Below are 16,271 nucleotides of genomic sequence, written 5' to 3'. Positions count from 1 at the left end.
CATTAAACAGGTGAGATTATGACAGGTGGCTAAGGAGACCCTCCTGTCGAGTCACAAGATTGAAAATCTTAGACTTGATTGACAGTTTATGTCTAAGGATCGTGTGTGTGTGTGCTTATATGTGTTTTTGACGGAAGTCAGAATCCAGTTACCTTTGAGGGTCTCCTTAGTGACTCACAGGGTTCATACATGTGGTTTGTGGCCCTAATGGGCCGGAAGGTGCAGCAGCAGATCCATCAGAGACACAATCCCACAGTCCTGGAGGCTGTAAGTGGTTTGATTCAAGTGACAGATTGAAACAAATTCGGGATTGCCTTGATAAATTCACTGCTGTGTTAGCGCTTGGACACTTATAACCAGTTAACAAGAGAGAGAAAGCAAGAAACAGTGAAAACTGGAGTCAGTAGTTATTTTGCTGGGTAAACATCTGACAGAGTCAGGGGCATGATTCCTACCAAGACACTTCTTTTTGGTGGAGGAAGAGAGGTCCAGGCCCATTAACCCATCCTTCAGGCAAGGTGGTAATTTTTTGTTCTCCAAAGTAAAGGGTTTTCAGGTAACAATTTTATAGCTTTTGAAACCCTTTTGGCACTTAGTGAGGCAGGGACTGAGTCAATTAGTAGGTGTTGACTGACCCTTGGCAAGGTCGCTTGTGTTGTCAGAAGCAAGGACTCAACTATGCCCCACTCCTTCGAGGTGGGGAGATCAGTCCGTGCTTTTGGGGAGGTCTGTTTTTTTTAGCTGAAGTAACACCAGTCTGTGAAGCCTTTGCCCCACCCCAGGTGCCACTGAGCTGATATGAATATCAAGCCACCTCCCAATCTATGCTTTACCAGATGCATTGTCTGTTGCTGGCTGCTTCCTTTGCCAACTGCTCTGCTCTCTTTTGCAAAAATCAAGCTTATTTTGCCATTCACAGGGCCTAATAAACCTGTTGTATCACAATCTGCAACCTTTGTGCGGCTGCACTTGATTTCCTCCTCTGGATCATTGATGATAATATTAAACAGAATCAGCCCCAGCACTGAGCCCTGGGGAGCACCGTTTGTGACCAGCCACCAACTATAATTAACTCCATTCACCACAACTCCCTGGGCCCAGCCACCCAGCAAGAGTACACCTGTCCACACCATGAGTAGCCAGTTTTCTAGGAGATTGCTATGGGAAACAGTGCCAAAGGCTTTACTAAAGTCTAGGTAGATGACATCCAGAGGTTTTCCCTCTTCCAGTAAGCAGGTCATTTTTTCATGGAAGGAGATCAGGTTGATCAAACAGGACCTGCCTTTCCTAAACCCATGCTGATTGGGCCTGATCACTTGGTTGTCCTGTACATGCCACGTGATGGCACGTAAGATGATCTACTCCATAAACTTCCCCAGCACTGGGACGTGACAGGCCTCTAGTTCCCTGGATCTTCCTTCCAGCCCTTCTTGTAGATGGGCATCACATTTCCTAATTGCCAGTCAGCTGGGACCTCCTCAGTTAGCCAGGACTGCTGATAAGTGATGGAAAGTGATGGTGAGTACTTTTGCCAGTTACTTCAGTATTCTCATGTCAGTCTCTTCTGGCCTTTAAATTCATGACACAAACAGGGTAACTATACTGTTTTCATGCATGCATAAGACTTCTTTGCTTTCTATTTTAAAAATGTTAACAAGTTTAGTTTAAAATCATTCAGATGTGCCATTCTAAGCAGTTGCAGCCAATTTGATTAGGTACAGCAGATACTTTTCCAATAAAATCATATCAGGCAAGTTTGCCAGCAAGTAGTTTCCACAAATGTCTTGAAATTCAGTTTCTGGAAAATGTAGGGCTCTCTCCCTGAAACATCAGTGAAGGGGCACTGTCTCAGAAAAAGAAGTTAAATTCACAAGGGACCAGGGGGTCTGTCTATGCCTCTGGTGTTCTTTATGATGTTTTTCATGTATATATACATATGTATATACATATATACATACACACTCCTTTTTTTTACCCTGAATTTTTTGCATGATGGCTCATTGTTTTCGAGCTTGTTCACTTAGAAGGCAAACAGTCCAGAAGTGTGGAATGGCAGGACATGCTGAGATATAGAAGAACAGAGCATGGTTTTACATGAAAGCGCTTTTGCCAGGTTTTCTACTGAAGTGTGCAATTTTAAAGCTGTGGATCAATGCTCTGCACACCCAGTGTTAGGTCACAATGTAGTGACAGTGACAAACTCCTGAGCAACCAAGCCCACTTAAAAATATTGTATGGAGGCACTCAGCAAAAAAGGACGATGCCTTCAACAGCCAAGAGCTACCAAGGACTTTTAAAGACTGATGACCAATATGGAATAACACTTTACGTACCTACTATACATCCTAATGCTGTGCTGCACAGAATTCCAAAACTGCCTCTGGTACAAGGAGTGATGTAATGTTAGTTTGGTGCTCTTCTGTAGCTTGCGTGCAGTTATTCCCAGAAAGATTCATTTATGTGAACTCCTTAGCTGGAATAAACTTGCTTACAACTGGCTTAAGCTCTCCAAGATATTGTACAAACATATCTGCTGTTGGAAAGCTCATAACAGTGGGCTTTGCATTGGTGGTTTCCTCAGCAATGTCAAAAATTTCAAGCTACGTGATGCAATTATTAGAAGCAGTGGGAGAATATTTTATTTCTTCAGTCTCGTGCTTTTTTATGGTCTTTTGGCCAGTGGCTCGTTGCTATGTCATTCACTTCACAAGGGACAACAATTTGTTAAATGGATGGCTTACTTTTAAGATTTCTTCCAGGAAAAAAATGCCATAGCCACAAAATCTCTAACCATCTGACTGTTAGTCTGTTTTTCTAGTGCCTAGACTAAATGCACAAGAGAGCTGATGGTTGTAGAGCTGCTTTAAGATGAATCACTTCTTCACTTATTCTTGAATAGATTTGCCCAAATTTCACTGATCTTCTCTGCTGCTCAGTTACAGATTCTTGCCTGGTTTTCCTGATGTTATTTTTAAATCTCTTCCAGCATTACAGCTCTCCAGATTTTTACCTGTGGCCATCTGTCAATTTTTTTTACCCAAATATTATCCGTTTTCTAAACTGAATCTCATAACAATATCCTGCCTGTATTTCTATTCTTCCCATGACCCTTGGTATTATTTCTCTATTTTCAGCAGTGTGCTCAGCTCCTCCTAGTTTAATAGATCTGCAGATTTCATTAATGTACCATTTACTCCCTCTTCTAGCTCATTATTGAAGCTATTAAATGAGATCAGAAGCAATACTAATCTTTGTGTACTGCACTAAATGCCTCCCTTCAAAGTTATTGTTTATCATTACCCTTCATTGTTTGTCATCATCCTTCATTTCAGTCAACATGATAGTTCATTTCCAGTTTGATTTAAGTTTGGGAGCAGAATTTTGAAACATTAGAGATGGGAAAAGAAAGGCTAATCAACAATCCAGCAGAGGCTTCTAATTAAGGCTCAATTTAGAGGATCAAAGTTAGGAGTACTCTACCGCAGCTACAGTGTAAGGTGGAAATTGTCTCCATAACTTAATTGAGAACACCTCAAGCTCAATGCAAAAATATTCTTTAAAAGCCCCTTACTGCCAAAATTCAGACAAGTGGCAGTGTAGCTTCTGCTCTCTATTCATTAATTTTGTATTACGATTGAAAAATCAAGTTTGTCTGGCAGACTTCAAAGTGGTTTAGTAAATTTGTTTTCTCAATATCTGTTCCATTATGTTGCCAGGGAGGGAAAATAAATTTATGAGTAGCAATTTCAAAGACAACTCATAGAATATGTGAACTTCTGTCTTTGGCTGTTTCAGAGATGTAGGGTCTTGCTTCCAAAGTAGCTATATCCTTCTTCTGTTCCTGCACAATGTAAAATTTCAGGAAAGAGATTTTAATTTTCACAACTCATTCAAAGTTTAATTTCTAAATCCTGTAGTTAATACTATTAAACATATTCATAATAAGTAATTAGGAAACATTGATTCAGTCAGGAAAAACTCCTTTTGACAAGATACACTTCTTCTGATAATAATTAATCCCACACGACTTAAGTGCCCAACAACAAAGCCTGATCATCTTTCAGCTTAATATAATACCTAACATTTTATAAAGTCAGGCAGTTAACCCTTAGCATCAGGGCCAATTACTGTTGGTCTTTATTGGCTTGCCAAAAATATCTTTACATCCTTGTCCAAATACATTTGGATATCGAAGAGCTGCTTGATCTTTTCCTAGTAATACTTGGCTTGAGCTCATTTAGTCATGTATAGTCTGTGTCAGTGCAAATATAAAACTCCTAAACCTAGTCGGAAAAAAATTGCCTCCAGGTAGAACTGAGATCTCTTATAGTTTTGTACTTATATGTGTTGAACAGAACAATAGGATAGTGAAATATTGAAATTGGAGTTGGAGCCAGGTTATTTGTTAGATGTCGGGAAAACTATCAGAGTAAGAAGGCAAGTGCATCCTAAGGGCCATGACATGCAGTGGGCCTCATGGAAATACAATTTCAAGTCCCGGTACTGCAACAATGAGTGGGTTCGTGAGTCCAGAAATACAAGCAGAAGTAGGATCACAGAACTAGAAATTGGGTTGCCAGGAGAGTTTGAGATTAGCTGCTATAAAGTCAACTTCTCTGAAATTTTAAGCTCTGCATCATTCAGTATCTGCTTATCTGATGTGGACTACTATCTCATTACTGTGAATCTGCCTTAACCTCTAAGGCAAGTTTTTTCACTCTTCCCCAGACTGCTTATGGAATATTTTCCTCCCACTCAGTCTCTACTAAAACCCATCTCTGTCTCTGTTGATTCCTACTAGAGAATCAGCAGTGACACTTTTTCGCCTTGTTTTTATGGTTAAGCATTTTTCTAAAACTTTTTATTGGGTTTTTATTGCTACTATCTTCTGTCTGCCTCTCTCCAAGTATTATTGAGTTACATATTTATTATATCTCTTGTGAAATTGAATTGTATGATTTTCTGAGAAAAGATTTAGTGTCACTTACGTTTTCAAAGGTACCTACCAATGACATTTAATGATGTAAAAAATATGCATAATTACTCCAGTTCATTAATACCCATAAATCATGATTTAAGGTATCCCTGATGAGTTTTGCTGTTAACTATCCAATGCTTGACTTCTAGCAAATGAAAGCCTGAGGAGGCTTCTTCAGCCAGAGAACATTAACTCGTTCATTGCACCAGTTTTTAGTCATCTATATAAAACACATAAAGGATAGGTTTGGTGTTTGCCTAGACCATGTGTCAGCATGTGTTTTGGGAGCAAGTTGGTATGTTGTGCTTCATTTCCCCCTTTGTTCCTTTGTATTCAAGGGGCTTTTACCTTTCTGGTGAAAGACACTTGAGGAAATGCATGCCTGCTGTGAAAGCCTGATTTATTTTGCATTGCATCTGCAGCGTCTGGTTTTGCAATGTGCGCTTTGAAATTAAATCAGCTTCCCTGCATCTCCGCAAAGGATTTTTTTTTCCTAAGAAGTTGACTTTTGCATTGTGTGTATTTCTGCCAAAACGATGTGCATTAACTGTATTAGTGGCTTTTCTGTGTATGTTAAGGTTTGTCTTACTTTCATTATCAAAGAAAATACCAATTATGTGTATAATGCTTTGTGGGTGTATGTCCTCACCTCGAAAGTTTTCAAAATCAAAAAGGTACAAGAAAAGTAAAGAAGTAGAAAAAATAGTAGTGATCATGCATTATTGCTTTAGCAGTCCAGTAAATGCAGATACTGACCTAAGGCAAAAGCAGTGTAAATATAGTATTATAATAAATGGGAGAAAAAACCTCCTGCAAGTCCAAAAAAAAAAAATCTCAGTAATGCTGTCGAATATACCAGGATGTTGTGGTTTTCTGGGTAGGGACAGTAAACTACTTTCAGCCTATGCCACTTGTTACAGCTGTGCCCAGACTCTCTGCCTGCTGCTGCTCCCTTCCAGCCTGCTGACAAAAGAGCACTAACAGCACTGACAGAAGGTAGAGGAAGAGACCTGAGGGCTGTTTTGCAGATGCTGACTCTGGCACATATGTCACAACTTTGTCATTTCTGCTCTAGAAAAAAAAGATCGTCCATGGGATTTTAAAGAAGGAGGAAGGTAGCTGTTCTGTCTGTACTCCTATACAAATCTTCCTCTCCTACTCATTGGTTTCCACTCAAATCAAGTGACAAGATTTCTCACCCACTGCAGGCCAGTTGTTTTGCTGCTGGGAAAGTAAAAACAAATTTGATACTAGGAAAGAAGAGCTGTTTTTTAAAGCTTACTGAAAGGGGTGGAAATGACCTTTTGCCTAGTGGCTAAAGGATTTATGTTAAGTAGAGGGTCCACAAAGTCCTGTGGGTGGGAGTTGGGAGTTTAGAAGGAAGTGAAGGGAAACAGGGATCTGTTTTGTGTACTAATGCTTTGTACTAGGTGGAGCCCTTTTACCGTGAGCACACTAGGCTCTTCCACTGCTGACTTTTCCACGTTCACTGCTAGCTGACTGAACCTCTCTGCTTTAATCTGGAGATATGCAAAGTGCATGACTTGCCCTTCAGTGTGCGAAGCATCACAAGGTTTGTTTTTGTCTTCAGTATAGAATCAGCTTGTAACAAGTGGAAGAATGATTGAACCAGAAACCGTTGTCTGCAAATGAAACCCACATCTCCATAGCATCGCATAATGCTGTGTATTCGCCTGTCCTCTGCAGCATGTGCTGGAGGATATTGCTTTTCCAGTTGGATTTGCTTGGAGTGCAGCTACAGTGGCATATCAAATTGAAGGTGTCAATTTTTAGCTGCTGAAGTGCTAAGGAAGTTTTAAGTGAATGAAAAGCCTAGATCCAGGAAGGAGAGTGTTTGATCCTTGCCTTGTTAAGTAGATGCTACCTCCAATGCAAATCTAAAATTCTGTTTAAACACTTCTGGTGTGAGCAGTAAGAAAAGGGGAAAACATGTTTCAAATCTCAGAAATATGGCTAGGTAGTGGAAATCTTTCACAAGCTGTTGAGGTGGGAGGGAGGAAAACAGATAAAAGTAATTTTCCAACTAGTTTTTGAGTGTTTCCTTTCTCTAGACCTAAAATAAGTAGATTACTATCAGTTATTCCAAAACTGGATGGAAGAACTACCACGTCAGCTATTGGTACTTACAGGGGTTCCTTGGTTAGGAATTAATCTTCAAAGAATATGAAAAACATGAACTGAGAGGTTAGCAGATGGACTTGTGGAGGCCCCCCCTCCAGGGTGTATGTATCATGTTCCCAACTGAATGGAGGTGCTGATAATGTGATTTACCCAGTATGATACGAAAACATGTGGCAGATCAGGGAATATAAATCCATAAGGTACAGGGACACTGACAACCATAATCCCTTCAAACTTTATCCCTTCATAAATGTGTGTTTAGAGACCTTTAAAATACATATAGATCTAATTTTCTTATATTACACCCTGCAGCATACAGACACTTAGCTACCATTGATTTTAGCACCTAAATAAGAGTTGTAGATCTAAAATTGCCTTTGAGGATGTAGCCTTCGCTTCTTGGTTATTGCTGAAAGCAAGAGTACTTGCCCATGCTTAGTATGTTTTAACAAGCTCAGTTAGCTTCACCTAATAGACTGAACAGCTCACTGTTCTTGGGAAATCAATATTCCTGGTCAGATTTTAACTCGAGTCCTGCAATGTGCATAGCTCTACTAATTTTTAAAATGTGAATTGTCTGTGTATATAGGATGACATTATAATTTCCTGCCTTTTGTGTGTCTAGATGTGCAGCTTTAATGTTCTCTCAATGTATTTTTAATGAGTTTTCCTAAGACTTCTGAGTGGGAGAAATGTAAAAAAAAATCCATAATCTAGTCTAGACACTACTCAAATGACCCTTTTCCCACTGAAGTAAGAAACTCAACAGGGAATTCCTCCTCCTGAAAGCTTTGGAAACTGCTCTGTGCAGCTTATGACTTACAGACATCATGATTGAAGCAGTAGTTCTTGTAGAGTCCCAACTCAGTTGCTGCACATATGACAAGATACGTAGTGGATGAGGCAAGGGCTGACAGGCTACTTTATTTTTTACAGTCAGCTATGTATTTATGCATAGCACAACCTTCTTCACTCTGTATATTTCAAAGTGCTAAAAAATCATACCAATTGTACTCTGCATGCTCAAAGTGCAGATTTCAAAGGTTCATGACTCAGTCAAATGAAAATCAATTTGCACCAGAACACTCAAAAGCACTTCTTACTGAGGGCCATTTCTATGCTAAATTTCAACTCTCTGCTTGATTTTTTTTTTTGAGAGATAGGAAAGTTGCAAAAATTCTTATAAATGGTAAAAGTACTTTTCTTCTACTCTTTCATATGCCAAATAGTTAAACTACATTAATTCAAACAAAATTTCACCATTTGGGCAGATACTAGGCCAAGAAAGTTTCACTCTAAAAGGTAGAAGCACAACTGCATTAGAAGAAAAGCGAACTCGGAATAATACATGAAAACTTAAATACTTTTGATTGGTAATGTTTCTGCTTCACTAGCTTCATTTAAATACAAACCCATTCTATCTTACTCCATTGCAATAAATGCAGAGAATAGGGAACATGCATCACATTTCATGATAATTTATATTAATCATTTCATGACACGTTATATGACGATTTGGTGGCTAAATTCCACCTATGCATTTGAAATGTAAAATCAGTTCCTCATCACTGTTTTTTTCTGGCCCTGAAGCTTGCTAAAACTCAGGGTATGTCTTCACTGTGAACTGCTGCGTATGGTGGAGGCTTCTGAGCAAGCTTAGAGGTGCAAGCTCTGTTCACTGAAGCAGATTAGAGTTCTGTGCAGGCTAATTGTGGCTCAGCAGGGTACATTCATGAACGTGGAGCTTTTTGTTGCTTTGGCTATGTTGCTTCCTACACTTCATTTAGCTAGCTCAGATACTCTACACTGTACTGAGAGGCTCTTCCAACAGCGTATGCAACGCTTGGAAGTGGGTCTGTTTGCTACAGCCACCATCAGGGCTTTATAGTGGTTAATGATCACTGGAGTAGCACTGTCATACTCTGCTAAAAATCAAATGCTTCACTCACTCCCATCCACCTCCTTTGCTGGAGAAAGGCAGACAAAAAAGAAATCATTCAACATCTGCTCTTGCTGCTGATTCTTCAATGAAGGTCTGTTAGCTGCCCATTATGGCATCTTTTAACTTCCCTTCACTCGCACCATAGTGAAAAAGGAGCTACATCATATCGATATGGTGCAGGAAGTCTGGCTTCAAAGGCTTCTAAATTCCAGGTACCACCAAAGAATTACTGTTATTTGTTATTTCTTCCATTCCTCTAAAATGACTATTTATTTCAGCAGGCATATTTGAAATCAGAAGCAGGATACAGAAAACTTTTAGTACTGCATTTTTCCAATGAGTATACAGAGAGAGCACAGAGTCTGTGATAAAATCTGAGGTTAAGAGTAGCTTAAACTGTCTGGATCTAAAATTTGACCTACTTTGAAGGTTGTGACATATAAGAATTTAATTTACTGACCAACCAAATGTAGATGTATTGGTGTTCGTGTGCTGCAATAAAATTCTGTAAAGAACATGAAATGTGACAATGATCTTTGAAAAGCTAGGTTATAGAAGTGATATTACAAATTTTAGTAATGCTTTAAATTGAGTGTCTTCAATATGCTTAACCTTGCATTAAACTTAGATTTAATAAGACAGATGTGTATTAAGTACTGAATATACTTAAGGGAGCAATCTTGTGTTGGCAGGGGATGGACTCAATGACCTCCTAATAGTTCTCCTCCATCTCTAATTTCTATGATACTAATTGATTATTAAAACACTTTTATTGAGGATTGATATGTAGCTATTATATAGTTATTAATCTTACAGCTCAACTGATATTTAATTTATACATGACTTTAACACACAATGTCATTTTAGTTTCTAAAGAGTAACCCTGGAACAGTGCATTCACTGAGGCTCTGAAACATCTTGCTGCTAAACGAGGTCAGCAATTTTGGGGTTATTTGGAATTTTATGATAAAATCACGCTTTTCAGAGGTGTAAGTTTACAAAGTGCTCCATGTTGAAAATGAAATGTTTTCTCTAGTTACAGTATTGCTCTGTAAAGACAAAGAAACTTGTCATGAACAAAGGTGCATTTCTTTGATTTAAATACTATGTAACGTTAGTACTGTGTAACTCAAATAACAGTTAAATTTTGAATATTTTAGAGGTAATTAGTCTATCTCAATTTTGGATTGCAAAGAAATTTCCCCAAACTATGAAAGTCAAGAAAATGGTGCAGGGATTTTGAGCATTCAAAATTCATTTCTGTGAACGTTTGGCTAAGCACAAAGCTGAAGTTTTGCAGAGCTGTGCTATTAATTCAGCTTGTATATGCCTAGGGCCATGGCTCATAATGGCATTCCTTTCTTTTTAACAGACTGTCAGGATTTTCAAAGGACATCCAGAACGCCATAAGTGCCTATTTGTTGGATGTATTTCTCATACCCTAAAGGCTTTCTTTTGTATAGACTGATCTTTTACATTTATGGATGGAAGTTGTGTTAGAAAATGTCCTTTGTGAAAACCTGTAGTATCTCAAGAGTTGCAAACGTCTGGTTTTTGACTGAGGAAGTATGAAAAGTGTCAGAACTCTGAATGCTTTTTAAAACAGGATTTTCAAATAATGAGCAGCAAGCAAAAGTACAAATACATGCCAAACCTAATGCAAATGTATACTAATGCTTGAAAGGTCCTAGTTACTTTAAGTAATGTAAGAGGGAGGGAATACTGCTCATTTTGCTAGGATTTTGAGGGGGTTGCGCCTATTTTGTCATAAATATTTACATTCAACATATGCCTTTTGATGTCAAAAGTGTAACTACAAAGTTTTGTTTTTCAAGCAGAAGGCTAGAATGCAGATGGAAGGGGCCCTAATGGCTGGGACACATTCACCCATCAGGGAGGAGATCGAGTTTTCAAGAACCAGACTGGTGATGTAGCTTGTGGCAGCTACACTCTGTGGGAGGAAGATTTGAAATGTATCAAACAGCTTGGATTGACTCATTATCGCTTTTCTCTTTCCTGGTCACGTCTGTTACCTGATGGGACGACAGGTTTCATCAACCAGAAAGGCAATTGTTTCTTAAAAATAGAAGGTTGCAGCTTTAATTCAAGGTTATTGCTGCAGTCTGGCATAATTAATCCAGTATGCTATTCTGCAGTGTAGCTTTGAAATTGCAACTTTTTTTCAGAGTAATTATGGGATGATTTTTTATAGGTTTGCAACAACTTCCTAATTAATACTCCAGATCCCCTTGGATAGCACAATCTTTTGGGATAGAATTAGTATTATGTTACCTATGTATCTTTTTGCTTACTCTATTTTTTTTAATTGTAACTCTAAATCATTCTGCTTCATCAGAATCTTTATACTTACAAGGATCCTAACCTTAAGGATATTTTTGGATGGCTTACAATAGACACGTCTCTTATTTAGCAAGTGCATTTAGATAGTTTATCAGTATACTCTAATGTACTGAACTTCCCATTGACTATTTTACTTTGAGGGACACATTTTTCCTAGGTGTTTTCTTTAGCGAATTAGAGAGGTTTCTTCACACTTAGCTAGGAACTGTGCTTAGTTCTCTGACAAACAAAAGACAGTCCCTGCTCTGAGAAGAAGCGTTTTCACAATCTCAGCAGGCAGTGAAAAAGTAAAAGAGGATACAGCACATAAACAAACTGATTAAACTGCTAGAAGTCAGATATAAAATTTGTTACACTTCTGATTTGTTTATTTTAATTCCATTGGTGTGGGCTGGGGGAAAGCTGAAGGTGACATACTAGGAAAAGATAGCAAATAGCAGCTTTGCCTGCAGAATGTAGGGGATGGAAGAAAGAAGATATAAAGAGAACTGTGAAGAATAAAAGCAACTGAAGCTGAACCAGAAAGGATGGGAAAATCAAAGTAGTTGGCTGAGGTCTCTTGTATGCTGGGTGAATAATGTTCCAAGTAGGAAAAAGCAAAGTCGATTTGGATGAGCTTCTGAATGTTGATGCAGTCTCCTACTCTACTCTTGAAATCTCAGTTCCGTGAAGAAGATCTATATCATTGTACTTCTGGGACAGTGTTTGCCTTGGCAAATGTTTTCTTCCATTGTTTTGAAGATTGCAAAGATGGATGGCTACAAAGGGAAAGGATTTCTCAGAAAATGCTCTTCAAGTTATCCTGATCTGTACTAGGAAGATACCAGCAGAAGCAATATTTCTCTGCAGAATTTTTGTCATGTAGAGTTTGACTGTTCAATAGACAGCAGCCCGTCTTCTGCATCCTGCAGATTACAGTTTTCACCAGAGAGTGGAAGGAGCCTTTGTTTCAAGAATTCAGAAAGGGGAAGCTGGTAGATCTGCTGTAAACAGACCAACCAGCCATTTTCCCTCTGCAGAACATGACTGCAAAAACCATGCCAGCAACCCAGAAAGGCTTGAATGGAAGCCTTTCTTTTGCCACCCAATTTTACAAAATACAGCCCACTTTCACAGGCACAGCTTGCCTTTCCCTAGGAATGTTTTTTTGTGCTGTGTTGAATTTAAAACTGACTGAGTCCTTATGATTCTTTCCTGTACTGATATTCCTTTAGCTGGGGCTGCCGGCACCGTACAACATCACAGAGCTGCCTACTGAACGGGCTTTGTTATTTAGATGTCAGAATGGGAAGTGGCAAGCAGACATGCTGAATGCGCTTGGTACAGAAAGCTAACATTTTCACAAAACTCAGCTGTAATTTCAGAAAGTGTTCACTTGATCCCTAGTAAAGTAGTGGTCTGATTAATATTATGAACTTTACATTTAGCAAAAGGGCATTGGAGGAACTCCAAGTAGGCCAGCTTTCATTAGGCAGGAGTTCACTTCTCTTGTGCAGTGATCTGTTGAAGCAATTGTAACTGCATAGCATGGAAAGGCCATCATCTTCTATATAAACATTTTTACAAAGAGCATGTGAAGAATTAGAAAGCTTAGAGCAATGTCCTTTCAAATAAAATCATTCACACCAACTGATTCACTACCAATTTCACACCTAAGATGCAGGACATTTGAAAACCTTTAAACCCATTCTGTTTCGAACTCAGTGGGGGTAGGATCTTTTAAAGCAGTGATACTGTAGGTGTATTGTTTCTAAGATTTGGCAGGTTTTAGGTTATAACTCATACCAAGTTTGTTTTTAAAGTATTTATGTACAATTATTTTTATCCTGGGTGCCCAGCTCCACACAGGTTAGCTGCTAAACACTAAACGTCAATGTGGAGGGAGACAGAAGTGGAACACATGGGATATTTGGCCTGGGAGAGTCTGATGTGCCTCACTTCAACATTAAGGTAGGAAATTAGTATGGGGAGGGAAGACGACAGAAACGAGAAAAGAACAATCCTTCACTTTCCAGTCACAAAATGTTCCATAATGTCCGTAATCCCAAAATTTTGAGGTGTTTCCACAAAACACTTAAATACACACTTTCTCAGAGGAACATTTTGCTCTATATTTCTGCTTCCAGCTGACCCACAGATATAGCCGTAGAAACTAGATCCAGCTACTCTGGAAGGTATGAGAAAATCTGGAAATTAGACTTGACATCTACATTTTTCAGGGATGGAGTTCTATTTCTCTTAATTTCCTAACACAAAGCATAAATCTTATCCAATATTGGTGTTTAATTGAGATGTAAAAAATGAATGATAGCTGGTTAGACTCAAGTGTTATAAATTGTTCTAAGTAATTTATAATCTGAAAAATAGAATAAGAAATGCTATTGTCTTCTAGTCAAGCACTATTCTCAATAAGGTAGAACAGAATCCTGTACCAACAAAGGAAATCCTTTTCCCCAATTTAAGCTTATACAGCAAACCTTGCAGTCCCAACAGCGAACAGTTAACATATACCCAGTCCCACTGAAGTCAAATAGACCCCTGTTCAAAAGTAACAGTAACAAACTGTATTTGCTCCTAATTGTTCTTGCAAATTGCAAGATTTTGCTTTTTAAAAAAAAAGAAATCTGGTATATTCCCTCCTCTTTTACATGGGTGCATTCTCAGGCACAGGCATGTATCTCCTCAGCATTTAATGTGTTTTTCTGGTACTGCATCCAGAAGGAAACACAAACTACCTGTGAGATTTACTGTGAATTACTTTGTAAACAAACTTATTGAGTCTTGCTGTGCTAAAGGATGTGTATGCACCTGTTTGTTTACAAGAAGGCACTATCTAAATCTGGGGTTCATAATTGATTGCTGCAGTAAATGATGTCTTTAAAAAGCCATTTGACAGAAATCCTTACAATCAGTCATTTGAAGTTAGGATAATTCGAAGTTTAATACTGTCTTTTTAAGAAGGTAGCATAGGGTTCTATGTTGACTTATTTACTAATGAACTTATTTACAGACTTATTTACTAATGAACAAGTTTTCTGCTTTGGATTAAACAAAATCTCTGGTTCAGAAACTGTTAAGAATAATAATCTAAACCATACATAACCTCCTACATGTATATTTTGTTAACCTTTGCCACTTAGTCTTCCTTCTCCTCCTTTCTGTTGTGTTCTCAACTTCTTTAGAACTTTCTCAGTTTTGGGTTTCAATACAGCAAGGCCTTGGGACATTTCATAAGCACCTGTGTCTTAGGATATGTGGTAGCCTAAGACCCACAAAATTTTTAAGAATTTTAGATTTGGTTAATTGAGCCCAAGTCTCTGAAACAAAGGCTAATTTCTACATTTCACTAGCATGATGGAGACCTATTCTTAGCTGGAGCCTCTTAGCTTAACAAGTAATAATTCAAAACCACTGTTGGCCTTTTCCAACTCCCTCACTAAACCAGATAGTTAAAGTAGAGAAGCAAGCTAATTGACACTCTTTGAACAAGAGCTTATGATATGTTTTGCAATATCTAGTGTTTTCAGAAGGCTTAAAAGCAATGTAGTTGTGTTTGTATGTAAGCAAAATTAAAATTGTCTCCATAACAGCTTAAGGTATCTTGATATTTAAACTGACAGTGACCTCTCAGCAGCATAAAAATAGTCCTTTAGGAAACATATTCATGTCAGCCACAGCTAAATCTGAACAGAAGGTGAATTCCTCTTAATCTTCTAGAAATACATCCCCAGTGCTGGCCAGCTTTAACAACACACCCAGGAAATTAAAGTTGATCTCTGTCTTATAAAGGGGTATAAGAAAGGCTAGAAGTCATGAGCTCTTAGAGAAGTGAGTTAATTCTTGCAGTTAGAGGGACTGAGCAGTCAGCAGTAGTGGTAGTGTAAAAGGAATAGAACCAGTTCTTTGGATAAACTATTGCCAAGCTATCCAAGTTGGTGGCTAAAGAGACCAATGCCCTAAACTCTATTTAAAATTTTGTTGAGCCCAATCAACAGCCTTAAATGTCATATAGATCTGGTAAGACACCTCAGCTAATGAGAAAACCTTTGAATTCACACTATTGCAAAATACTGAATGTGTTGACAGCACTTTCTTTGCCTTGATGCTGGCACAGACAGTGGTGGAGAACAGGACAATCTAGAGGAAACAGCTCACCCATCTAACCAAGTTCAAATGACAAAAGATCAGTTTAGTTACCTTGCTGAGTGCGGCACTAAAATTTTTAAAAGATATAATTCTCAAGGAGAGAAATGCTCCCATTAGAGCAAATCTGCCTGTCAGGCTCTCAAGTGTCAGGACTTCTCTAACACACTTTCATCTTATACATGCAGCCAGGCTGCCATTCAGGCATTTAAATGAAAGGATTATATTTTCATGTGACCAGCACCCATCAGAATTATGTTTCTCTTGGGGAGTTGCTGCCCACTGATCTATTTTGAAGATTTGCATCCTCAATTCATTTTATGTGCCTGGTTGGAAAATTTTGTTTGCTGAACATTTTTGCCAACTCGGGGGTCTTGTAACAGTAGTCAGCATACCGTTGAGAGGAAATATTTGCATCTCATAACAGAGTAAATGTGCAGTAAGGTTTCTTCATGTGTTAAAAGTGTAATAAAGTTATTAAGTTAACCCTTTTTTGTTTCTTCTAATATTTTCAGGAGTGGGTAATTACAGCAAAATCATTAGTAACCTGGCAAATGCTACCCTGCTCCTTGTATCACTTTGGCTTACCTCATTCTTTAGGAGATGAAGGTGTCTGAAGATCTGAAAAGATCATTGAGACCTTTAATATTCATGAAAAGTATTGCTTCAGAACATTTGGACACTAAGGATTTAGTATTAACAGGC

The 16,271-nt window shown here is 38.4% G+C and overlaps 1 protein-coding gene across 1 annotated transcript; it reads left to right on the top strand.

Annotated features, from left to right (window-relative positions):
* The first annotated feature begins 4,457 nt into the window (after positions 1–4,457).
* LOC138720395 (cytosolic beta-glucosidase-like) lies at positions 4,458–16,252 on the top strand. Its single transcript, XM_069856576.1, is given in 5 exon segments — positions 4,458–4,547; positions 6,686–6,758; positions 10,901–11,128; positions 16,082–16,130; positions 16,132–16,252. Coding segments are annotated over 5 exon segments (561 nt in total).
* Positions 16,253–16,271: the final 19 nt, after the last annotated feature.

The sequence above is a fragment of the Phaenicophaeus curvirostris genome, chromosome 4 (genome assembly GCF_032191515.1).
Source record: "Phaenicophaeus curvirostris isolate KB17595 chromosome 4, BPBGC_Pcur_1.0, whole genome shotgun sequence".
NCBI classification, from domain to species: domain Eukaryota; kingdom Metazoa; phylum Chordata; class Aves; order Cuculiformes; family Cuculidae; genus Phaenicophaeus; species Phaenicophaeus curvirostris.
Note: the sequence above shows the minus strand (reverse complement) of the source record. Positions and strands in the feature narration are given on the sequence as shown.